The sequence below is a fragment of the Galeopterus variegatus genome, unplaced genomic scaffold, assembly GCF_000696425.1.
Source record: "Galeopterus variegatus unplaced genomic scaffold, G_variegatus-3.0.2 Scaffold1002, whole genome shotgun sequence".
Lineage (NCBI taxonomy): Eukaryota > Metazoa > Chordata > Mammalia > Dermoptera > Cynocephalidae > Galeopterus > Galeopterus variegatus.
Genome location: NW_007727113.1, coordinates 269,362 through 295,942, shown reverse-complemented (window position 1 = coordinate 295,942; position 26,581 = coordinate 269,362). Strand labels below are relative to the sequence as shown.

General features: G+C 46.9%; 1 protein-coding gene across 1 annotated transcript in view; it reads right to left on the bottom strand.

The window, feature by feature from the left end:
• Nucleotides 1–26,581, bottom strand: part of HDAC4 (histone deacetylase 4) — a 340,220-nt gene that overhangs the window by 101,142 nt on the left and 212,497 nt on the right. The window contains exons 5-6 of the mRNA XM_008574155.1: nt 13,820–13,970; nt 2,182–2,302 (exon numbers count right to left, since the gene is read on the bottom strand). Of these exons, the coding sequence (XP_008572377.1) occupies nt 2,182–2,302; nt 13,820–13,970 (272 nt within the window). The remainder of the gene's footprint in view (nt 1–2,181; nt 2,303–13,819; nt 13,971–26,581) is intronic.

Sequence of the window (26,581 nt, the reverse complement as noted above, 5' to 3'; positions counted from 1 at the left end):
CACCTTCATGAGAAACTGCCAAACGGTTTCCCCAAGTGATCAAGCCACTTACATTCCCACTGGCAGCTGTGGCAGCCCGGGCACCCCACGCCTCCCGACGCCTGGCGTGACTTCAGCCGCCCCTCCCAGTGGGTGTGCACGTCCTTGATGACTAGAGATGCTGAGCACCTTTTTATATGCTTCCTGGCCATTTGTACACCTTATTGTGTGAGCTACCTGTTCAAATCTTTTGCCTGTGTGTTTCCAGTGGGCTGCTCGTCTTTTCGTTATTGAGTTGCAGGAGCCCTTTGTATGTTGTGGATACAAGCGGTGTGTCAGGCACACGCACGTGAACGTTTCCTTCCAGCCTGAGGCCTGCCTTTTCATTTTCTTAATGGTACCTTTCAAAGAGCAGAAGCTGTGCATTTTGATGAAGTCTGAGGTTTCTAGTCATACTTGGTGATTCTGGTGTCCTCGAAATCTTTGCCTCCCCTCTGCAAGGCTGTAAAATTTTCTCCTTGTCTTCTTCTAGATGTTTCGTTGGTTTGGTTTTTTTTTTATGCTCATGTCTATGGCATTTGAGCTAACCACTGGGTATAGTGTGAAGCTGGAGTCAAGGTTCAATTCTTTCCCATAAAGACCCAGTTTCCTGACATTTTTGCCATCGAGTAGCACGTGAACATGAGGGTTCACCATGTGAGGTTTGATTTAGGGCCCTAACATGACACAAGAAGAAAGCCCAGTGAAAGTAAACCTGTGCCCTGCTTGACTTCCCCTCCAGCCTCCGAGAAGAGGGCTCCCTGCTCCATCCAACCCAGGGCCACCAGGCCACATCCAGGTCAGACACCCCAGGCACTCCCCTGTCTCTCCTCTCCCCCAGAAGCCCCTCCCCTACTTTCAACCTCTCAGCATGTTTCTCAGTGCCCTGCTGCTGACCAAGACCACCCGTTCCCTTCAGGTCTCCAGGGCTGGAGGTGGCCCCATTTCCCTAGCCCACTGGCTCCATCCTCCCCCTCCCCCACAAGCCCCTCACCATGGCCTGGATGCCTGCCAGCCCCTTCCCTCCATCCCACCTCCCATCCATCCCCAGAGGACCTGGCATGGCTGCCGTGTCTTCCACTAGGCCACTGTGGCCGTCCCCCAAGAGCTCTGACATGGTCGGCTCAACCCCTGCTCCGCCCCAAGTTTGTGTGTCATTGCTTGAATGACATAAATACTATCAGCATGCTCTGGTGTGAGCATAGCTTAGGAATCCCTGCAACGTGTAGTACCCACGAAGAGCTGAAGCAGGTGAAAAGCTTCTTAGAAGAATGAAATGTCTCTTAGTTTATATTATGATAACTGAGGTCATCTGTGGAAATAAATGGGGTCATTCCAACAGGATTTGGTGGTGTTTTAGTATAAATATTTGTCTGTTTTGAGGCTCGAGAACACCTAAATTTTTCCCAATGAAATTATTGATTACATTTTGATTTATGAAAACTGCCCTACGGGTTTCTTCTAGAAATAAAATGATGCTTGAGAGCAGCAGAAAGCTACATTTCAAAACAGAAATCTGTTACCCTGATAATTGCTAAAGCCACATAACTTTGCTGCTCCACTCCAATGGGCCTCTGCTGAGGGCCACTCATGTGGGCCACACTAGATCCTGGAGAAAAGACCCTCTGCTCACATGCATCATCCTGGAAAAGTTTAAAGCCTTTTTTTTTTTGCATGGGCAAGTCAGCTTTCTCTAGTTCTAAGCATGAACAGGCTTTTTTGTGGTCTCTGTTAATTTTGTAGGCTTTTGCAGAGGTTCTTAGTGTAAAGATGAAAAAAATACCACAGGTCCTTATTGACCTGCCTAAGAATCAAAAAACATTGGTAGAAATTTGGTGGGTGTATATGGACAAACCAGAGTACCAGTTTCAGTGGCTCCTACTATGGCTGAAACAGCGCCAAAAGCCGAGAGCAAGGAGCAGGCAGTAGCCAAGAGTGTCGCGGAGCTTCTCGGACACCGGCCACAACGCTGCTCCGATGCTGCCATCCACGTTAGCCACTGGAGCACTGCAGGTGTATCCACGTTTGTTACTGTGCTGAGGGGGCTTCAGATTTCTCCCAACCTGCCTTGGTAGGTGAAGAACTGGGTCCATACAGACCTATGGACAAGTCACGTGGTACTCTGACCCCAAGAGAGAAAACCAGTCCCATCACCCCACTTACCCGTACCAGTAGCGAGGGTCACTGGAAATGCAGTGGTTCAGGCTCCGGTGGGCCAGTGCCTTCTTTTTATTGAGGACAAACTCCTGCAGCTTCATCTTCACTTCTGTGCTGGCCACGGCACCTGGTGGGAGAGAGCACAGTGGCGGGTGACGGGTGGCTCTGCCCCAGGGAAGCAGAGAGGGGACAAGGGGACACATGGGGAAGAAAGGGAGGGAGACCAGCCTTTGAGTCTCCTTCAGGATGCTGCAGGCACCATGGCTTTCTCAAAGAACAGAGAAAGCCAGGAGGGGTTTTAACAAGAGGTCTTCTTCCCATCAAGATTTTTACATATTGCATTCTATTTTAAAAGCAGATTTAATCACCAGAAAGACTTATTGTTAGCTAACACAAACCCACTTCTGAAGGAAGCCTTACTATTCTTACATAAAAGAACACTCTGAATCAGGCACTGGCAGCAAAGAAGCAAAATCCGAGAGAGCAGGTTCTGTGCCATCAGAAGCATCCCATGAGCAGCCCATGGTGCAGGGACAAAGCCGCTTCACGGGCAGGCTGACTGCAAGCACAGTACACACAGAACAGCCGGGGCCCCCAGCCGCATCCGAGGGGAGCGCTGGCCTCCCCGGCCCCATGCCTACTTTCTTAGGCAGAGCGGATTTCACCAGGTTGGACTGAAGTCGAAACTGTGTGTTTTGTGGTTTTCTTGTGGTGGTGGTGGTGGTGGTGGTGATTGTTTTTTAAAGCTCCACTAACAAAACTGGCAACTTTAAGAAAAAGACCCCCCTAAATGCCCAAACTCACTGCCTGGACACAAGACCCCTTAGTATTTAGCCTTTTGCCCTCAGATCTACCGTCAGATAGCACAGCACTTCTGTGTCCATCCTTCCACTTAAGGACAGCGTATGAATTTTTCCTGGCATTATACAGTATTCAAACAGCATTTTTAACAGTTCAAAAATCACTTCCTGAGGGGAGGGCAGTGCAGCTGACAAAACCCTTTCCTGACTCAGAGGCTTTTTCTGCTGTTAGAACAGGCGGCAGTGAACTTTATGGGCAGAAAACGTCGTCTGTATTAGATCACTTGCTTAGGAGGGATCAGCAGAATGACTACATCTCACACTCTTGATGGTACAGTTCTTGCAACATCTTGCTAAATTGCTTTCGAAAATGTCTGTGACTGCCTTGTGCCAGAGGGTGGTGCCCTGTCCATCAGGACTCCCGCCGGAAAGGAGAAGGTCCGCTGGCTCCCGTCAGGTGTCCTTGAGAACTGCCAGGCACACGGTTGTTCTTCTCTCTCGTGATATCCTTACACCCTGGCTCACTTTTCATTAGGAGCCTCTCTGTGGTGTGTCTGGTGGCGGCGGCGGTGCTGTGTTTCTACGTTTTTCACTTTTATCTGTTTGAGCTGTGTGGCATTTTACGGTAATAAGTTTATTGAGCACCTACTATGTGCTAGCCCTGGCATGTTTAAACCCTGCATGAAGGCTGCAAGCAGGCGTTCTAGTTCCCAGGCTGTCGACGGAGGACGTGGGACATCAGGTGAGTCTCAGGTGAGGGAGGTCCAGTCACGAGGCTGCACTGACGCCCTGGTCCTCACCTCTCCACTGCTCTACACGTGCACAAACGTTTGCCCTAGTCTCTTATTGGATAGTCTGATGTTCAAACGCTTGTTTTTATGGAGTCTATTCTAACTTTTGCTTTGTGATTTTCTTCTATTTCTGTGAAACTGTGGAACTGATCTTCCTTTCAATGGTTTAATAGTCATTTTTCTTTAACCCTTGTTCTGGTGTTGGGTTTTCATTCATTGAGTTATTTGCTAATACTCAGTTCTTCATGTTTCAATCCGATGTACCTAAAATGGATTTTGGTGTATGAGGCTCTATGAGTATTTTGAGAAATTGCTAACAAATTGTTAGTACCCTTAAAGAAATATCTTCTCCTTGCCTCCTTTATCACACGCTGAGTGCGTCTGTTCTCACTCACAAGTGGAATTTTTGTTTAGTCACCCATACTTCTGGGTTCAGCAGGAGAATCCTGCGGCAGTTATGTCAAGGTGCAAGGGTCAGCCAGCAAGAAGCTCCTTTGGAAACAGGGTCCACCATGGCTGCAGCGGGACCCGAGCCAGATCACACAGGAAACATAAGGACAGTTAATTACACAGACACCACCGTGAGTGTGGGGGTCTCTCATGAAACACAGGCTTTGTTCTTGGGGCCATCTCCGGATCTGAGGAAACAACCTCATTGCTCAAGAAGAGCAGCTTGTGTGGGGTCCCTGAGCTCGTGCTGTTGAAAACCACTGTGTCGTGTCACATAAGTTGTGACTGCAATGAGCACCAGCCCCAGGCAGAGAGGTCCCGACCTTGGCTTAAGACCCTGAGGGCACAGGGGGGGTTCCCTGGCTGGGGGACAGCAAGCACCAAATCTATGACCTCGCACTCCACTCCCCAGCGCCCAGCCTTAGACTTGAATGTTACTTATAAACACGTGTAGCCTGATTATCTTTCTGTCTGTGAGGGGCCTTGTCACAAGATCACACGCTTACGGAGACGCTCAAATTCTTCCAACATTCCCAAGAGACTGGCAGCAACAGGCTGCTTACTTTGAAAAATATACGCAAGACATGAACTAAACAGTCAACCTGACAAATATGCAGAGCGCCTCCATGACCGCGGCGAGAGGAAGACGCTGGCGGTGGCCGAGCTGAGAGAGCAAAGGACGCACAAGAGCAACTTGAAAAAAGAAAGACGCAAATTTGCCATTAAATACACGGAATAAGCTTAACTCTACTGATGAAAGAAAGGAAAAGTGACGAGAGCGGCTTTCATTTTCCGCCTTCATCCTGATGTTGTCCAAGGCACTCCCCAGTGCTGCTGACCGCACAGGGAAGTGGCCGAGGGGTGGGACGATGGAGAACACTGAGGGTCCTGCCAACCTGCTGCTCCTGAGCCTGGGATATGAAGCAGGACGAGACCCAGAGTCCTCAGCGTGGGAGGGGGATGGGGACGCCCCCCAAGATGTCCCTGGCATGAGCTCGCCTCCCAATGTGATGACAGCTCTGGCTGCAGATCCACTTTCCAGTTCCCACACCACGACGCGTCTGTGAAGCCCACTCTCTCCCACCCGGCTGCAAATGGTGACCTGGTCACAGGCCTGGGCCCACCTGGCTCCCCGCGTCACCGTCAGCTGGGGTTCCCGGCCAGTGGCTCACAAGCTCCCTCCTCCCCAGGGAGCTGGGCACGACCAGTCACACCCCATGCCCCAGCTCAGGCCTGGCTGGCAATAAACATGAGGGGCGCTTGCCACGGATTCGTGACTTCTCATGCACAAAGGAAGTCTTCTTTCGTTCTCTGGACTTTACTAAAGAGACTTCAAAATGAAAGAGGCTGACACTCATCCCCAGCCTGTTCCCCCACTTCAGGTTATAGACCTACCTGTCGATAGATTCCTCTACTTAAATGAAAGTTCTAGAATCAAAAAACACATTCAATAAGTGGGTAGCAAACTTCTCTACTTTATTTATTTTTTACTTCACTTATCACCTATACACTGGACAGATTTTTATAGACTTCATTAGGTGCCAACAGTGCTCCAGCCAAGGGAGACAAAGAAGTGACTAGGAGACAGGGTGCGGGGAGACAGAGAAGGCACTGAGGACGTGGCAAAGGACAAAAGTGCTGCAGGATGGAGAAGAGACAAGCCCATCTGCACAGAGCACAGCAGACAGGAGGGCACGCTGCCAGGTGGGGCTGAGGCCCAGGGCCACTGTCCCCCTGAGCTGGCAGCAGCCCAGGCCCCAGTAGGCTGAGCAGGGCACGGGCCCTGACACGATGACTCTGCCTATGAATCTGCCACGGATTTTCAGGGTGGCTTCTGCCTGAGACGCACTCCTTTTCCTTAGCTTTGCTTGCCTCTGAGGAAGGCACAGTTTCCCAAACAGGTAAATATTTACTTTCAGGATCAGGTGTGCAGTCTTTCAACCCCACCTTTTGCGTCGTTTTTAGGCAGTGTGAGTGACACTCCTCAGGTGACCACGCCTCACTTCCAACAGGGCTGCGCTTGTATATAACAGTGAAAAAAAAATGCAGCTGTGTTAGTTCACACTGCTCAGGGAGGAAAGTCTTACCTTCTCTTGGATTTTTTCTTTGAATTTATGTTAAAAGACTGTGTATCTTAGAGTCCCAAATGTAGTTCATCTAAACAAAAACCTAATTGGTGCAAGGTAGTGTGTTCATGTTAAATGTGATGAAGACTGCCACAAATTCCAAGAATTCACTGTTTCATCAAATTAATAGCATTATTTGGTATTAAAAAATAAAACTGTGATTTAAAATTAAAAGTCCTGCAAATGTTTACAAGTACAGCAAAACTTTTTGTTAAATATTCAGTAAAAATGTTCCTCTTAAAAAATCCCTGAGAAACTAAACAACAGATGCTTTGCACAGCATTTGCAAATGCTTAAACGTTGGGGATGCTAACCGCCATCTGCATTTGCCCCACAGATGCTTGTAAGTTGGCACAAACAACGGTCTCCTTCATAGGTGAGGGTGCTGGCCCCTAGGCCCGCTTACATAAGAGCCCCCGCGTGGTGTCCACCACAGTGGCCTGCCAGCCCTGCGCCCGCACCATGAGACCACACTCTGAGGGCTGCAAAGCCTACACACACTTGCCAAATACCCAACTGTACACAGTTTATTATTAATAATAAAACCTGACCACCCAAATCCACAAAGTGAAAACCACCAGGGTTGCCGCCTGTGACGAGGTTGGAGAGAAGCAGAGAACATTCCAAGGCTCCAGTTGAGGGTGGACGGTACTTGGTATGTAGTGCAGAAATTGTTTTTGACTTGTGAACAGATCTAAAATGTTTTCTGAAGTCAAATCTTTTCATATTCTGTGAGCCTTAAAATCCTGGTAAACTAGAAATAATTTAAACTCAGTTGCTTTACAGCAATCTGAAAATTGTTCTTTGTTGGTTAGTTGTGGCACAAATCAACTCACTAATATTTAAAATTTAAATGTCAATCCTTTGCCAAACGACTGTTTTCCCTATTCCGAGGAGATATCAATAAGCAGGATACATGCTGCGGTCCAGGTGAACCTCAGAGGAGCAGGTGTGGCGGGGGTCTGAGCGGGAGAGCCAACCTGGGTCTGAGCGGGAGAGCCAACCCGCACAGGGTGCCCACGAGGACTGTGTGTTGCTGTTGCCGGGAAGTGCTTTGTACATGGAGCCTTGAAGATATTTGGATTCTGAACACAGGGAGTGGGAAGACTGACCTCAACTTCAGGTTCTCAACCCAAAGAGTCTCAGAAGTGAGAGCACTGACGCGGGCCCTGGGGGTGCTGTGATAGTGCTCAGGGCCACTACAGCACGCAAAGGTCAAGGGCCTGTGCACGCACCAAATCTACAACTTAACTTCTCCTCTAGGCCTTCTGCTGCCCTGGCTGGATGCTCTCCCCTGAGGGCGGTCATCACCTTTTCGAATCAGTGTGACAGCAACCAGGTACATCACTCAGAATTAGTATTTACTTTCAAATACTGGTACAAAAATTAGATTAGACTTGGAGTAAAAACTCTCCTCATATGCCTTCTGCCTTGAAATTCTATCAGTTAAAGTGAAAAAACATTTAAAGTATATTTATTATTTCAAGAGTGAAATGTTGCAACAATTGATGACTGTAAAAGTATTCATTTAATGTATAAAAACAATTACTAAGAACGTTAAAATAGTTAGAGACAGAAATAAATCAAAAATTGAGAGTATAACTATACACTCAGGTAAAATATGTTTTGAAATAGCAAATGTTTATGAAAATGTACAAAATAATACAAGCATCATAATATAGATTAAATTATATCCCACTTGAATTCAGAATTAGTTTGGTATAGTAACGTTCATTACATTAAAAATAAACTTAAAAACTGAATTTACTTGATAGTTACTTAATTCCTTATAGAACATAGAGATAAAAAAAAAAAAAGTCCCATTTGGAAACACTTCAAATCTAATGAGGATTAATTAAAGGCAAAATGTCAATTTTGCAATCTAACAATTACATAAAGGCAAATCCCTAAACTAAAATAACAAGTATCTTTTCACTCCAGACACAATGAAGAACGTAAACAGCATAAAGAAAAGAAGTTAGAAGAATTGAAGTACTCCAAGCACATTTTGTTCTCAATCATATAGCTTCAAGGATTTTTGCATCAGGTAATTCAAAGTAGGTAATTAAATTAAACCTGTTGGGAATGGTTAGAAGACCTGGACAAAATATCAGAGTCCTGAAGGCACAGGGAGCAACCAAGGCAGCATGGAGTAGCAGGCCAGAGGGGAGCCGCAGAGAGCCGGGCCATGCGCCTGACAGCCTTTTCTCCAAAAGCTTCTACAGATTCTCGAGGAGACAGCTGACAAGGCAGGGCCACAAAAACTGGAGTTCGTGGAGGGAAAGGAAAGGACCCTAATAAATTTTATGGATTTTTTGGGCAGGACCCCAAAAGGCTACACCTTATGAGTAAGGATAGCCAGAAAGAAACCAGCCCTCAGAGGGCCGGAAACCCAACTCAGAGTAAGCTCAAAACCTGACTAGATGATTAAGGAGTTTTAACTTGGTAAACAACAAGAGGTAAAAGCAAATCCATTTGAAAGGGATGTGTCAACTATCCCAGACCCCACACACCTCTACAGCTTTTCATATGCAAAGACAGACATGCAACCTAAAAGATCCAGGCTTATGGGGAGACATACAACTTGATAAAATGTCAGAAGAAACAACAGACAGGAAAAGCCTAGCTGTAGCGCCAGATAATGATTAGTCGCTGACTCTAAAATAACTGTGCGATGTGCACAGATAAAACAAGATTGAAAAATTTGTTCGAAAACTATGAACGAGAGAGCCAGATGAAAATTCTAGAACTGAAAATCAAATAAATTACAAATCCAATAGACGAGTTCAACACCAGATTATTTTGCAGGTGAGGAGCAAATTACTGAAGTGGATGATAGATTAGAAGAAAAAACCAATACTAAAGCAGAGAGAAACAAAAGAAAAACACATGTACACACAGAACATAAGAAACTTAGGGGATACAGAAAAATGTTCTAACACAGACATAACTTAAGTCCCAGACAGACTGAATGGAGAGATTGGGGCAACAGCATTATTTGTTAAGATAAATTCTGAGAATAATCAGTTCTAAGAATTCATAAAAGTATTAAAAAACACAGATTTAAGAACTACGAACCCTAAATAGAATAAATGAAAACAAAAGAAACCACAGTTAAATACAGCAGAGCAAAAATTGAAAAGGCCAAAGCAAAGCAAAAATCTTAAAAGTAGCCAGAAAAAAGAAGATTATCTCCAAAGAAGGAACAATAGGATTTACAGCTAATTTTTAGGGATTAACAATGAAAGTCAGGAGACACTGAAATGGTATCTTCAAAGTGCTAAAAGAAAATAAATACAAACCTAGAATTCTACACAAATAACCTTCAAAGATTAATGTGAAACCACGTCAGATAAAAATTGAGAGAATTCATCATCATTACATCTGCATTAGAGCAAATAATGAAAGAAAACCATCACACATAAAAGATCACGCATGCAGAAATTAATAAAAAGCTCTGGAAAGCATGAGTGTGTAAGTCAATCCTGACTATATAAAATAATAACAATGTCTTGAGAATTTTAAATATAAATACAGAGTTAAATACAGGTCAAAACAACATACAAATTTAAAGTTAAAATATTCCAAGGGCTTTACATTGTCTAGGAATAGGCAAAATTAGTAATTTAGTTTAGAGTTCGATAAATTAAAGATGGTTGTTGTAATCCTGAGGGTAATTGGTAAAGGAACGGCAAAATAGTGATGAACTACCAAAGTGGTAGTAAAGGAAAAAATACATCACTAAAAAAACATAAAGAAAGAACAGCAAGAAAAGGGAATTAGAATAGGTAATTAGAATTGATATAGTACAATCATAGATTTAAGTGCAAACAATAGTTATAACTGAAGTAAATGGACTAAACCAATTAAAAGACTAAACCAACTACATATCAAAACTGGCAGGACACAGTTAAAGTTGCAGCCAGAGGGAAATTTATAGCTATAAATGCATATATTAGAAGAGAAGGTTGAAATCCATGATCTGGGTGTCTGTCTCATAAAGCTAATAAAAGAGCCACAAATTAAGGCCAAAGAAAATAGAAGAGAAAAAAATAACAAAAATAGGAGAAATTAATAAAATGGAAAATCAAATATTCAACTGACAATATCTAGAAAGCCAAAAGACACTGACCAAGAAAAACAAAACATCAACAAAAAGAGAAGTCGCAAATAACCGACACCAGGAATATAAAAGCTGCTATTATTATAGATCTTACAGACATCAAAAAGACCAGAAAAGGGCTGGCCCGTGGCTCACTCGGGAGAGTGCGGTGCTGATAGCACCAAGGCCCCGGGTTCGGATCCCACATAGGGATGGCCGGTTGGCTCACTGACTGAGCGTGGTGCTGACAACACCAAGTCAAGGGTTAAGATCCCCTTACCGGTCATCTTTAAAAAAAAAAAAAAAAAAAGACCAGAAAAGAATATGCCAAAAAATACCATTATGCAAAAAGATTTTAAATGTATGAGAAATGCATATATTTCCTAAAAATCACGACTTACCTAAATTGATCCGGGGGGGGTGGGGGGGTTGGGAGCCCTATAAACTATTTTAAAAAACGATTATGTAATCAACATCTTTGCACAAAGAAAACCTTAGGTTCAGAAGGCATTAACAGTAAATTTCGCAAAGCATTTAAGCAAAAAATAATACCCATGTTAAATAAACTTTGCCGGAGAATACAGAAACAGAGAATTCATTTTGATGCCAGGATAGTCATAATACGAAAATCTGATGAGGACATTACAAGGAAGAAAAATTACTGAAGAACCTCTCTCATGAACATAGCTGCAAACATACAAAATAAAATGTTAGCAAATCAAAGCTTGAACTACATAAAAAAAAAAAAAAGCATTGTGACCAGATTGATTGGGGTTATTCTACAATATAAGTTAGAATTTATATTTAAATAGATCTACATAATTCAACACATTAACCACATAAAGAAGAATCGTACAGTGATCTCAAAAACAAGGTGAAACAGCACCTGATAAAAATCAATATTCATTCATATTGAAACTCTTAGCAAACTAGAAAAGATGAGTCCAGAGTCTGCTAAAGAGAACCTGTCAAAAAGAAATTAAGAAATAAATAAGAAATACAAACAAAGCCTCTATAGAAATCGTGGCACTTAACAGAAAAAGGAGAACCAGACAAGCATGCCTGCTATCATGACCGGACGTCCTAGCCAGTTCAGTAAAATTAAACAAGGAAAAGACACAGAAGACATTCCAATTGCAAAGGAAGAAACAAACCTGTCATTATCTATGACATGATTCCAGTGTTGAAAAACTGAAACAATCCACTGATAATTAGCATATGTGAGTTTAGAAAGGTTGCTGGACACAAAGTCAACAGTCAAGAATAGACTACTTTTCAAAATTATAAAAACCAAGCCATTCATAATAGCATCAGAAATCAGCAAATGGCTTGAAATAAATCTAATAAAACATATGCAAGGCTTCTGCACATAAAAGTATAACACATTATTAAGGAAAATTAAGGAAGATATAAATAGATACCTAAGACCAGGAATAATCACTATTGTAAAAATATCAAGTCGTCCTGATTTGATCTACAGAGTTGATTCAACCACAAACAAAACCCAATAAAGTCTGTGGAAAGCAACAATCGACTCTACCAAGAGTAGCAAAGGCAATCTTGAAGTAGAAAAACAGTGGAAAGATTCACACTGCTGAGCATAAGACTTATTTTCAAGCTATGGTAATTAAGACCATGCTGTACTGACGCAAGCGTAACAGGCGCCAAAGTCACAAACAGAACAAGTGGAAACAAACACAGGCGTGCAGGGAGAGAGGCGGAGTCGCGGGCTCAACTGCACGCCCGTGGAAAGAAGCCTGAAACTCAGCCACTGCCTCATGCCACACACACATCAATTCCAGGTAGAATGGAAATCTAAACGTGAAAGAGAAACAATACGCTTCCTAGAAGATAATAAGAGAATGTATTCGAGATTCTGGAGAAGAGAAGATTTCTTAAACAAGGCATGCAAACAACTAAGGGAAAAGACTGAGAAATCAGAAGTGGGGAGGAGGAGGTGGGGAAAGGGGGGAAACGGGGAGGGGAAGGGAGGGGAAGGAGGGCTGAGACCAGGGAGGGCATGTGCCAGAACTTCAAAGGTAATGAAAATGTCTTTTGTCTTAACCCATCACATGGATACCAGTGGCTTCTCTGTTTTACAGTCCTGTATGCCTTACATATATTCTATAAATATTCTTTTATATCTATCTAATATTAAGAATGTTAAAGGGTAAAGTTTTCAAAAACCTTTAAGTTGAAAATACTTTATTAAGAAATACAGATAATCACAGATAATTATATAATATATTCTCACTAAATTGCATAGAACTGGGGGAACAGCATAAATTCCCACATCCCTGTCACGTGCACATGGCCAGGGGACCTCCGCAGTACAGGCAGCAGTGGCGTAAAAGAACCCGTGCCCCTTTTCATGGAGCCTCCGTGCGGACTGAAGCCCGATGAGGGGAATGACCAGCGACATCATCAAGCTCCCCTGTCTTGGATGGGAGAGGCCTGTAAGGGCTTCTGTTCTTACTCATGAGCACCAGAAGGGTAAATCGCCCCACGTTCCTTACACAGAATCCTGCCACCCAGGGGCATATACATCTTGACTTGTTTTCAGCATTACCAGGGAACAAACGAGTTCACCTGAGCACTGAAGTCCTGGGCAGAGACTCACAGAGCCTGCGAAGGTGAGAGTCCACCCACTCTGGGGATTAGATCCTGGGTGTGTCATTTAAAACCAGCTGTCAGTAGAAAGAACACAAAAGCACACCAAGCCAGCCAACATCTGGGAGGGACGCTCAGGGCAGACTCAGCAAGCAGCAGGAGCCCCAGCACCCAGGGGGGCCACACAAGGGCGCGGAGACTTGCACTGTGGGCGCCGCCTTCACATACACGAGCCCCAGGGGCCCGCTGTCCAGCAGCCGGCAGCCAGCAGAGGCGGTACGTGACCTTTTCCTTCACAGACACATCCCTCGAATTTTCCAGTGACGGAAAGAGCAAATGGAACGGTCTCCTGGATAGCATCAAGCCTGGGCTTTAATTAGGAGAAAACAGACCAGTCCGGTCTTCAGACAGACGAGCGAGGTCACCACATAAAGCAAGAATCAGGTCCAAAGAGCAAATGTGAAAGCCAGGTTGGCCACTCTGTGGCCCGTGTCTCCTCCTGGGCTGCTGGTTGTCCTGCGCACGAACATCTGCTTTCCAGCACTGCCCAGCGCTCTCGAGAAAGGAACTCCAAAGGACGTAGAGCAGAACTCACAGGCCAGGTTCACTGGGCACCTGCTAGGCTTTTTGGTTCCTAACACTGTTTAAGCCTGTTTGGAGAACTGCCAAACGGTCGTGAAAGTACTTAAACCGAGAGTCCCGGTGCATGCCCCTGGCCGCGCTGCTCCCCGCCACCTGCACCCGCGCCCTCCCGCGCACACTCACTCTCTTTGCCCTTCTCTTTGTTCTTGAGCTGCTGCAGCTTCTGCTCCCGGTGCTGCTTCTCCAGCTCCTGCTCCTGGCGGTGCCGCTCCAGCTTCCGCTGGTGCTCCAGCAGCTCCTGCTGGTGCTTCATGGCCAGCATCTCCTGCTGCTGCTGCGAGTGGGAAGGAGAGACAGGCGGTCAGAGCCAGGGCTCACAGACAGGGAGACCCAGCAGACACCCAGACACCAGCCCCAGAGCCCCCACGTCTGCCTGTGTCCCCGCCGTGCATCACTCTGCACAGACGGCATTTTTACCATGACCACCACGTCAGCTCTGCTCATTCTGTGAGAGATGTGAGGGCTGCTGGAGGCTCTGGAAGCCTTCTAACCTCGTAAGTGGTAAAATGAAAATAAAAGTCATTAGATTGCTAAGGGAAAATGCGCAAAGGAAGAGTTATGTCATCTTGCCGGTTGGGAATGCCTTTTTGAGAATGACCCAAAAGAGAGTGTGAAGTGGCACGACCACCTTGGACAGCTTCTTGGAACTTCCTTACAAAGTTGAGCACACCTCTGCCCTGAGCTCAGCAATCCTGCTCCCAGGTATTCATCCAGAGGCACGGAAGCACATCCGCAAGGAGCCCCGTCCAGGAATGTGCACGGCAGCTTCACGCACAGCCCAGGCTGGGTGCAGCCCAAGCGTCCCTCAAAGGTGAACATGTGAACAAATTGTGTGCATTAGTATAAGAAAGAATAAACTACAAATACATGAAGAAACGTGGATGAACTGCAGAACAAGCAAAATAGGGCCAGTGTTGGTGTACGGGTGCGTGGGAAAGGGCACAGAAAAGAGTCAAGACTGAAAGATTCGACTTATGTCATGTTCAAGAACAGGAAAACCCAATACATGATGAAAAGTCAGAAGGTTGGTTCCGGGGTGAGGCAGGGGGCACTCAGAAAGGAAGGAATGATCCAGGTAACGGGCTGTCTGCCCCGTGAAGTGTCATCGGCAGGGTTGTCTGCAGGGCAGCTCCTGACTGCCAAAACGCACTCACAGCTCTCCTGAGAGCTGGGCACTTTGTTCTTCATAAATCACATATCCTATTTCAAAAAATGGCACAGTTGGCCACATAAAAAATTTTAATTGTCATTGTAACGAATAAACAAAACTAAAATGCAAAAGGTAAACAAGAAAAACTGTATAAAAATGATTGCTACAAATTAATAAGGATATGATAGGTAGCCCACTAAAAACTTGAGCAAAAAAGAACAAGAGGTTCACAGAAGTGGTTACAAATAAACGCGTGATCAAAGCCCACTTTCCCTACCGCATTGGAAAGGTGACAGAGGACAATCTGGCCCAGTGCAGACAAGAGTGTGGGAAGGGTCCTATGAGCTGGCCACCAGGAGAGGGGCTGCCGCAGCATGAATCAGCAATTCCTCCTCGGAACATGCCCTGACTCTGCTCTCCTTCCCACGCCTGGGCTCCAGCTACATGCATTTTCCCGGGCTCCACACCAGCCACCGGCTGACTGGAGGAGAGCAGGGCCTGGCCTGGGTTGGCACCTCCTAAGGCAGGCCCTCACACTTCCCAGCTCAGTCCTCTGCTGTCCCCAACGTGTCCTTGATCAGCAGTTCGGTTTCTTGTCGGGCTGTCTTTTGTTGGTCTGGATCCCCTTAGGGAAGGAAGAGGGGTACTGGCAGGAAGAGGGTGAGCAGGCAACCTGGCAACCAGAGTGGCCCATGGAACTTACTGAGGACATTTAATATCCAAGCACCCTTCCCCCAGATGTAAGTAACCAGATATATCTAAGGATGGGAAACGAATTAAAACGTCCATTTCAACCATTCACAGACAGACTATGCGCCAGTAAAAATGATGAGGACGATGATAATAGGTAATATTTACTGAGGGCTCGTCAATGTGCTTTGCATTTAGAATTGATTTAATCCTCCCATGACCTTATGACGTATTTTACAAAACAGGAAACTGAGGCACAAAGTGGCCGGTGGGTCAGGGTCTCAGTCCAGATGACTGGCTCCAGAGGTGAGCTTCCACCAACTGGTGGGTCTGCCTGGAGGGCGAGGCTCAGGAAAGGAAAAGGTCAAGGACGGGAGAGAATGGGATGAGTGTGCGAGGCAACCCTTCAACTCGTGTGTGTGTGTGTGTGTGTGTGTGTGTGTGTGTGCGCGCGCGCGTGCGCGCACGTGTGTCGCACTTCCCCGTGAGGTTGGGAGTGACGTCCCCAGTGTGTCCTGCCATCTCCTTGTCTGTATTCTCTAGCTGTTCTATAACAAACACACTTCACTTCAGAGCAACAAGGAATAACAACAGAAAAAGAAAAAGGCTTAGGTGTAAAAGAGCAGATTAAAAGAATTAGGAACAGAGGAGGGGCCTTGGTCCCCTCGATGCTGAGGCAAGGAGGCTGCCCGAGCTTTCTACTATACAGCTCGATTGCTCCCAAGGAAATACACCCACCAACACAGAGCAACATGGGCCACCGGTGTGCTTGCAAGAGTGTGCATGCACGTGTGTGCATGCAAATGTGTGTCTAAGTGCATGTGAGAATGCGATGGAGCTTCCCTTCTCTGTGGGCACTGACTCTTGCAGCAACATCTGGCCACCTACAGGGAGCAGGCCACGTATCCACGAGCATCTCTAGAGTCTTTTGCTAGGTCCCTCCTCAGAAGAGAGGCCTGGAGGAACTCTGTGCATCATGCTGCATTCACCAAGGACCCACAGCTTAGGCTGAGGGGGAAGGGGCTCACACTACGTCCAGCAGCAGCATATGCAGTAGGAGCCAGGAGTGGGGCTGTCAGGGCCAGGCTCTCAGCTCAGTACCCACTCGTGGAACCTAAGAACTTTCCTATCAAAAAAATTTACATTCCAAACAACCATCTTAAATGAACTTCAGGACTGTCTGCAAAGGACTTCTTTGGTAGCAGGGTGGTCCAGGGGTTAGAGCAGACCATTGAGGCCAGACTGCTGGCCCCAAACCCTGACCCTGCATGCTCCCTTAGTGGAGTCACCGTGGGACTTAAATATTTAACGTCTCCATGCCTCGGGTTAGTAGTAGGGCCTGTTCTATCGGCTGCTGTCAGGACTAAAGGAGACGGTATTTGGAAAGCCCTCTGGCAGTGAGCTGGACGTTTGTGCTCCTTCACCTTCACCATCGTCAGGCTTATACTTTTGGAACACGTCAACTAAAGAGGGTGGCTTCTTGTGGACACTGAATGTCATCCTAAGATCCAAACAAGGCCTCCCAGTGGGGACATAGCACAAGCTGAATGGAAATAGGAATGAATTTCAAGGGCTTTCCAGTCTCAGCGCTGCTCCCTCCCTGGTTTTGCATTTCTTATCGCCAATAGTCAATACACTTGGTTCTAAGCATGAATGGGGCTTCAGCCCCTCCACACTGGCAGAACCACACATGCTTGTAAGTCCAGCTCATGAACTTGGCTGACAATTTAAACCATGGCGTTTTCTTACCTTTTAAGAGGAAAACCAAATTGTAACATTGCGACAAAACAGAAAATGAAGTGGGGGATAAACGTGTCCCTTATTATTTACTTTCATTCCAAGAGACACTGTAGGCACAGCCATGCCGTGGGAAAATCATGCTCTTGTCGCAAACAGAGCCCACACGGGAGTAACGTACCTCTGCCAGGAGCAATGTTTGTGCACGTGAACAGATTCAGTTACCGAAGGGTGCTGTGGCTGTGTCCACAGGTAAAGGCCCCCACCAGGGTGTCCCTGGGGTACTGTCAACAGCTCAGGGAATCCACCTGCATCATTAACCTTAATAAACATATAACTTATCAGCCTTCCTGATGTTGCTTCCTGGTGTTCTCCAGTTCAGAAAACAAATACAATGATATTTTGAACTGATCATATAATTATTTTAATTCTTCCCCCCCTTGTTATCACCTACCCAAACAGTCCCCTATGCACACACAGCACCACGGTCCCCTTGGATTGCTCAGTGTTCATTTAATGTGGAAATGAGGAGCAGCAGCCAGATTTGCCAAATATAGTCTCACAATATTTACTTTTCAGCCACAGCCCAGAAGGAAAGTCAGGTCTTTCAATTGTCATTACAAAATGACTGGAAACAACAATCAGATACTGGTGATTAAAATTCATAGGACGGCAAAGCTCCCAGAAAAACAACACTGCTGCAGAGTTTTAATGAAACTAGCAATTACCAACAGTAACTCAGGCCGAGCGGGAGTTACTCTGATTCCCCACAATGCCCCACAGCAGCACTGAGTGACCTTATTCTTCGTTACACCTAGGTAGGCACTATGTCTTATTGGATTTAAAACAGAAGACCTGTGTATTAAAGCCCGTAGAGCAAAGCAATGAGAACAAGGCAGATGCTTGCGTTCACAAGGCCATGCTGCATGTTGGGCCTGCTTCTGGATCCTCTGACATGACCCTCTGTGTGCAGAGCTCTTGTGAAGTGCGGGTGAACCACGACAGGAGGATGCTCGCTGTCACTTTCCTCACTCAGTGATGACACTGCAGCACCGCGAGTGCACACTTGTTCCCGTGGGGGTAGCTTCAGTCAGCTCCCTGAGGGCGGGTCACAGCTGTCCCACGAGATGGGAAGTGAGTGTGCATCACTCCAGTACACAACTCAAGCTATAAAAACAGGACTTTGAGATACGCCAATTTAGTGTATTTGCAACTCGCACCTCCCTAACACGTGTAAAGGGCAAGATGATTCCACGGGGAAAGAAGAATTGTTAAGAAGCTATTTTTTGCAGACTGAAGCTACAATTTAAAATAAAATATCTACGACTTAATTTTTCTAAGAAAACAAAAACGATAATAGCAGATCCCATTACTCCAACCAGGTTTTTTTCTTTCTTTCTTTTTTTTGGCAGCTGGCCGATACAGGGTTCTGAATCCTTAACCTCAGTGTTATCAGCACCATGCTCTAAACCAACTGAGCTAATGGGCCAGCCCCCAGATTTTAATATTAAGTTTACTTTTAAGCCAGCACTGAGCTCTGAACCAAATATTAGATCCTCAGAATTTAGTTTCTTTGACTCTGACTTTGGAATTTAATATACAAAATATTCAAGTGGAAACCCAACCAGATTTTTACTTTAAAAAGTAAACAAAACCTCACTATGCTGAAACACCGATCCAGCTGGAAGAGAGAGACTTTCCAGGCCTCCGGCGAGCTCCATTACCTGACCCGCTCAGAGTGCCTCTCTTCATTGAACAAGTTCAATGAAAGTACATGAATACCATCACACGCAGTTACGACAGCGACTGCTTACAGCACTGCTCAAAACCTGTGGCATGGGATTCTGCAAGATACTTAATGCTGAGGCCATGGCCATTTAGGAAGCCACGTTCCCTGGACCTTAGGGGCGCCACATGACCCTGGGCACTCACTGGGGCAGGTGCTACAGGAACCTGTACTTGAGTGTGGGTGTGTGTGTCCTGAAGCCACGTGTGCCCAGGTGTGTCCTGAGGGCCACAAACAGCTTCAGGACACTGAGGGTATTTCATGCCATACATATGTGGACCCCAACAGTGGCCTAGGGCCCTGCAGATTAACAGTGTTGTTCTGATTATAAATTGTAGCAAATGCGAAAATAAGAATAACTTGAAAAATCACCCATAACCCTACCTCTTGGATACTCATTTCATGACTGATAAATCCTTCTAGTCCAGTCATACAGTTAAAAAATCAAACTAACAATCAACTATGAGCATCTTCTCTGTTCCCTTAGGTTAACTGGCCTCAATGGAATATGCTCAAGTTGGGTTTTTATTAACCATTAAGCAGCGAGCATTTCTTGTGCGAGTCTACCCCTATAACTATGCTAGTTGCTCACTGTGAAACTCTTGTCTTGGCCTGATCCCAGGGGCATGTGGGGAAGGCAAGGCCGGGGTCTGAGCTCCTTGTCCAGCCGCTGCCCGCCCGCCTGTCAGTGAATGCGTATGCATGGGCCTCTTCTGCCCTCTGTTCAGCGTGGCACCTGATGAAAGAGGGTGCCCGTTGCCTCTCCTGTTCCTTTTCCTTGATTTGCAGCACAACAGCCCCAGATGGTGAGACGCCATGCCCAACACACACAGGGGCCAGGAGGAAAAGGATGAAGGGCCAGACTCCACACCAGGTGTGGTCGGCCATGGGGTCTTCCTATCCATCTAGCAATTCATGGACTTTTAGCACAGAGGGACTCTGTTCAAAACGAGGAGCGTGCAGGTGCGCCCTGCTTCCCACGGCACCCTGCCCTGGTGCAGGCCCCGCCTGTCTCCACAGCCTCTCACTCCTTGTGCTGGACCCTGCACCTGCCATCACCAAATGGGAGAACGGAGGGAAGCTCATGGCTGCCCTTGCTACCTGCTTTCCTGTGTCACTCCAAAAAGGTTACACTAAAGATAAAACACAGATTGCAGGTGCATTCCTGAGCAATGCAATGACAACTGACAAGCCTGGTGCGGTCGGTGCGGACGAGAGGAAGACGGGGCAAAGCTGCACAGCAGCCGTGAAGTCCACGTCCACCTAGACGCCGGCCTGGATGTGCCATGCAGGAAAGCCACGACGGCCTTGCAATAGGCTCTGTTTTGAAGCCTGTTCCATAGATGTTCAAGGAGCTTTTAAGGCAAACAAGCCTGGTGCGGTCGGTGCGGACGAGAGGAAGATGGGGCAAAGCTGCACAGCAGCCGTGAAGTCCACGTCCACCTAGACGCCGGCCTGGATGTGCCATGCAGGAAAGCCACGATGGCCTTGCAATAGGCTCTGTTTTGAAGCCTGTTCCATAGATGTTCAAGGAGCTTTTAAGGCATTATCTCACTCGTGTTTCTAAGATAAGCAAAGGGCAGGCCCAAATTACCTTCACTCGCTGGAACACAATTTTTGACAGACAGGAAAATAAAAAAGGAGTCTTTCCTGGGAATGGGGGCTGGCTGCTGAGCTACAGTCCCATTTGGGACTGGATGTCACTCTCAACGGGGACCTCAACGTGCAGCCATTCCCACCTCACCCACTGGGCTAACTAGTTCAACTCAAAGGCTCCTGCGTTTCAGAGAACTGGAAATAATTCTTCCATCTTGTCTCACACACAACCAGCAATGAGCAGAGCTCTCGGTTATGTCACCCACTGTTCCCACCCCAAACTGGACACTCAAATGTCACAATGACAGACAGGACCACCCTTTACATTAGTGTCTATGAAAGGAAGGTCTGCAGCAGACATCCCAGGCTGGGGCTCTGGTCCTGGCAGGTGTGGCCGGGCTACTGCAGCCACTCCTGAGGCTGTGAATATGGCATCGCTGGAGAAGGGAGGCAGGAGTGGGGTATGGGGCAGCAGTGCAAGCATGGCTGGCTGTACCTGCTGGGGTGACTTGTTCCTGCCGCCCTCGCCATGCCCTGTCTCCAAGGGTCTAAGTCTAGCTTCTCCTTTAAAGTTCAGCTCTGAGCTGCAGCCTAGGGAAGACTGGCACCTGTTCCCCCTGGAGGAAATCCTGGCCTTTCCCCTCCAAGGCCCCACCAGGCCTGGTGCCCCCAACACCCTGGCACACACACAGTGGGTCCACATGAACCAGAGAGAGGCAGCACGTCGAACAGTAAGAACCGGCAAGGAGGAACTGGGATAAAATCCAGTTGAGAACCTCCTCCTACCATAACCCACAACGAGGTTTTTGTACAACATGAACTTCCATGGCTATTACCTTTGGACATACACAGACAGTTCCTTCTCGTCTACAAACCACTGCAGCCCGGAGTCTAGAAGGCACAACTAAAGGTGAGCAGGGCATGTTATAAAGCAAGATGCTCTGTTACATGCCAGGATCACCTGGCAGCAAACAAGGAGGCACCCAGGATGGTGCCAGGATGGCCATCAACACCCTTGGGCAGCAGGTCCAGCCAGGCCGCTCACCCAGGAGCCCAGTGTGCTGGGTGACAAGCCCACATCCTCACCACAGGCATACTTAAGGGTCTGCAGGTCTGGGGTGTCAGGGCTGTGACATCCTAGGCAGGACTTCGACAGCTTGCAGCCTTGATGCTTTCCCAGGTATCAGGTATTAGGTGGGCCCTGAGGGCTCACTCAGAGTCGCCTCAGGTGACCTGAACGTCAGTGCCTGGCGCAACATCTGTTCAGCCACCTGGGATGAGTAATAAAGAGTAAACATCACGGCCCAGCTCCCAGTGCCGTAAAACCAGGGTTCCTTTCTATTTTAGCCTGCCCCCTGAGAGGAAAAGAACCACACTCTCCACTCGATAGCTGCTAAACCTCATTCTTACCCACGGACACAGCACAAGTGACACTGACACGGACACACACACACTAGAAAAAGGGTTCAGCCTTACTGGTAAAAAGGACAAACAAATTAAAACAATGTGTGAATAACTTTTATTTTTCGTCCACGAGATGGAAATGTCCCACCGCCAGGAGAGGGAAAGGAACGCTCTGAACGCACGTTGGAGGGAGCGGAGACCGTTCAGGAGGCCAGTGCGACAAGATACTTCAAAATGTGTAACATGCATACAGTATTTTTCATATAAGGGGATTTATTCTGAGAGAATAAATGGGCAAGTGGGCCAAAACCTACCCAAAGGATGGTGACAGTCTGGTTTATAAGCAGAAACCACTGGTGACGTCTGCCTGGACAGCCCAGCTAGACAGATGTGGGACATCCAGGACCCTACTTGGCTCAGGCACTGAGGGAAGAAGAGCCCCTGTCCTCTCTGCAGTGTGGACAGTGAAGCTCCAAGAGGTCTGAGCTTCCCCAGTTGGGTTCAGGGGTCCCGGGATTCAGCCCTGTGAGCCCCTAACCAGGCATTCAGGTTCCTTGCCCAGCCCCTGGAACCCACTGAGGTCCTGGCACTGGTGAGGTGGGTCTGTCTAAAGCAGGAACCACTGGAAGCATATTCTTCAGCTGAAGACCACATGCTTCTGCCTCCACCAAGCCACTGTCGCAGCACACATCCACAAGTAACCGCTATAGACCGACGCACAGTGACTGCTGAGCCACCCCTTCCATTAGTAAGTGGAAGAGCGGCTGGAGACAACTGTCAATCAGAGCCCAACAGGTGTCTCACAGGGGCCACAAAGGCATGGAGGGAGGCGCCTTATGGTGTGTGCCAGGCCAGTCCTGCACTTAGAGGCCCATTACCCCCTGGGGGTGAGGGGGCACTCTGGCCGTGGCAACATGGCTCATTTTCAGAACCTCTGTGTGCACATATGATGTCTGCATCCTCCCTCTCTACACCCCTCCAGGAGGCATTAAGGCATAAATGTGAGAGAAGCTTCCAGAAGCATGGACTCACTGGCAGCTGCTCATACCCATAACCTGCCACAGTCTGGGACTAGGGATGAGCCAAACCCTGACCTCACAGGAGAGAAAATGAGTCCACAGTGCTGCGAGGAGGTCCCAGAGCCAATGTCCCCTCCTGTTTTCTTTGCACAGCTGCGGACGGGACTCGGGTGGTCCGCAATGTCCACTGTGCTTTTGGCCCCTGCCCTGCCCATCTGGTCTGCGAGGCTGTGACCATGATGCAGCTCTCTGCAGCTCTGGAGCGCCTCACTACTAGAAACACAGGATGTTGCTGCTTAGAGGCCAATTACTCCTGGGTTTAACATCTGTTTCCTCATCAAGTCCAAAGGCAGGTCTGCTTGCTGGTTGCTCTCCTGACCATCAGAGAATTACATGGAGCCCATTTTATTTTCTCCCCTTAATGGTATTATCCAACATATGGTACAGAATTTTCTTGCAAAGATATGGCAGTCCTTGTTTTTATTCATTCAATGCATGTATAGAAGTATAGATGTAAAATCAATTCATTAACTAAGAGAAAGTCTGGGTTCAGAAGGTCCCCAGTGCCGCATGTGGCTGGCTACAGGATGGGGCTGCTGTGGTGGTGCTCTGTGGCCCTGGATGCTCCTCTGAATGCTTCCTGTGAAGACAAGGGCCACAGCCAAGCCATGTGGTGATGCCCACGCTCACCATAGACTGACGCCTGACTCCAGGTACTACCTGGCAATTTATCACTAAACCCCTGTTGAGAATAGCTGTTCTGGACAAATACCGCATGATTCCATTTTAATGAGGTCCCTAGAGTAGTAAAATTCATAGATGCAGAAAGTAGAAGGGTGGGTGACAGGGGCTGGGGGAGGGGAATAGGGAGTCAATGTTCCATGGGGGCAGAGTTTCAGTTTGGGAAGATGAGAAAGTTCTAGAGATGGATGGTGGTGACTATTGGGAAAATAGAATAATTTAATCAGACCCCTCACCTTAGGCCCTGATGGGGGTGGTGCGGTGCATTCTTTGTAAGCAAATTGTGTGTGGGTGGAGTTAGTGTGCATGTGGTGCTGCCCTTTTGGCTGGTGTCTGCCTCAGGTGCCCGCCCGCAGGGCCACGCTCTCAAACCTAACCTACGGCTCCAAGGACCTTTCTGCAAGTTACCTAGCTCATAGACCTTCATGTGAAGGGTTTGTGACCCAGTCTGGACAATGGGCTTGAGGGGTCTGTGACCTCCAGACCCAGCCCTAGCTTGACAGTGATGGTCATACAACGTGAATGTACTTAATGCCACTGAACTGTATGCTTAAAAATGGTTAAGATGTTATATATATTTTTATCACAACATGGAACTACTATAAGACCCAGCAATCTACTCCTAGGTACACCCCAAAGAACTGGAAACAGAAGCTCAAATAAAAATTGGTACACCCATGTTCATAGCAGTTACTATTCACAACAGCCAAAGGGTGGAAACAACCCAAAGTCCCCAGACAGATGACTGGGTAGACAAAGTGTGGAACAGCCACAACAGAATATTATTCAGCTGATTCATGCTACAGTGTGGATGGACCTCTAACTGTTATGCTAAGGACACAAAAGACCACATGCTGTATCATTCCATTTCTGTGAATATCCAGAATGGGCAAATCCTCAGGGACAGAAAACAGACTAGTGTTGCTGGGGCTGGGGGTACTTGATGGGCATATGATTTCTTTTTCTTTTTCTTTTTTTTTTCCTTTTTTTTTTTTGTCTTTTTTCGTGACCGGCAACGGATCGCAACCCTCAGTGTTGGGCCCGTACCGGACTGGGACCAGCAACAGGATCGCAACCCTTGGTGTTGCGCTCGCACCTCGCTCAGCCAGTGAGCGAGTGAGCGGCTGGTCTGTATGTGGGATCCGAACCCTCGGTGGGAGCACCGCCACGCTCCCAAGCGGCGCACTGTAGCAGTGCGCCACCAGGCCGGCCCATATGATTTCTTTTTGAGGTGACAAAAATATTATGGAACTAGAGAGTGGCAACGGCTGTACAATATTGTAAACGTACTGAATGCCACTGAATCATGCACTTTAAAATGGTCAAATGGTGAATTTTGTTATGGGAATTTTGCCACAAGAAAGAAATGTGTTAGGAAAAATATTTTTCATAAAAGAAAAGAAAAAGAAAAGGCACAGCCATGCCTGATGGGGAAATGGACACGTGGCTCTTGCAGTGCAGCTGCTGGCTCTGTGTTGGGCTCAGCCTGGGGGCATGCGGGCATTGGCCCACAGAGCTCACAATTCTACGGTGGGAACGAGAACCGAGGTGGAGCCACATTCTCCATCACGTGCCCCATCCTGCCTATTGGGCATCAGGGAAAGCATGGGAACTACAAAGGAAATAGCACCTGTAATAAAAATGATCAACACCCTGACTAGCACTAGAAAACTATGACATAGCTCAGAAAGTGATTTCATCCAATCTTGACCTAGTGCCCGCTCTGTGAACAAGCTCTTCTAAGAGAAAAAGGCTAAAGTCTCTACAAACAGGATTCAGGAGGGCTTTCCACTTGAGAGCAACCTGCTCTCCTACCTCACGGAGCCTGAAAGTGCAGCTGCCGGACACAGCTCACACTTGGGGAAGGCTGCGGGTGCAGACGGAGGGTTCCCAGTGACCCTGAGCTCAGGAAAACTGCACATGTGCAGGAAAGGCCCGACTTTTCCCCAGTTTTCCTCCATGCCACACAATTGGGACAAGAGGATGGCACCTCAGGGAAGATGGGGTGTCCAGTTCAGGACCCCAAGGCAGTGAGTCATCCACATCCTGGGTCCAGAGGCCCAGAGGCCCAGACATGGCAGCTTAACCAGAGGACAGGCTACTGGCAGGGCACCCATGTGACGTCAGGGGTGCCATGGGTGACATTGTCAAGATCTTGACATGGTTATGGATGTTTTAGTCAAGGCAGCTAAATGAAACAGGAGGAGACTGTTATTTGCAGATAACATTATTGTTAACCTAAAAAACATGAAATAATCAATTAAAAAATTTTAGGATAAGTAAGAAAATTCTACACATTGGTGGCTAATACAAAATTAAATCAAGAGCTCTTTTATACACTAGCAGTAACCAAGCAGAAAATAAAATGAAGAAACAGATTCCATTCATAATAGAAATAAAAATATAAAATACCCCAAGATAATTAAATATAAAACCTATAAGCACTATTTATTAAAAAACAAAACAAAGATTTTCATAAGGACAGAAGCAGCCCTAAATCAGAGAGGAACACCATTTCCTCAAAAAGAAATTTAATATCATAAAGTTATTAGCAGACCCCATGTAAATCTAGTAATTTGCTATAATTTCAATAAATTTCCAGGACGGTTTTGGAGGACTTTATGATGAATGGTTCTGAAGCTCATCTGGAAGAATGGGCAAGACAGCTAAAGAGAACCTGAGAGGGAGAACAGAGGCGTGGGGAGGAGAGGTGGCACCTGGACACAGGAGCGCCGTGCAGTGTCCTGTGCAAGGCCGGGTAG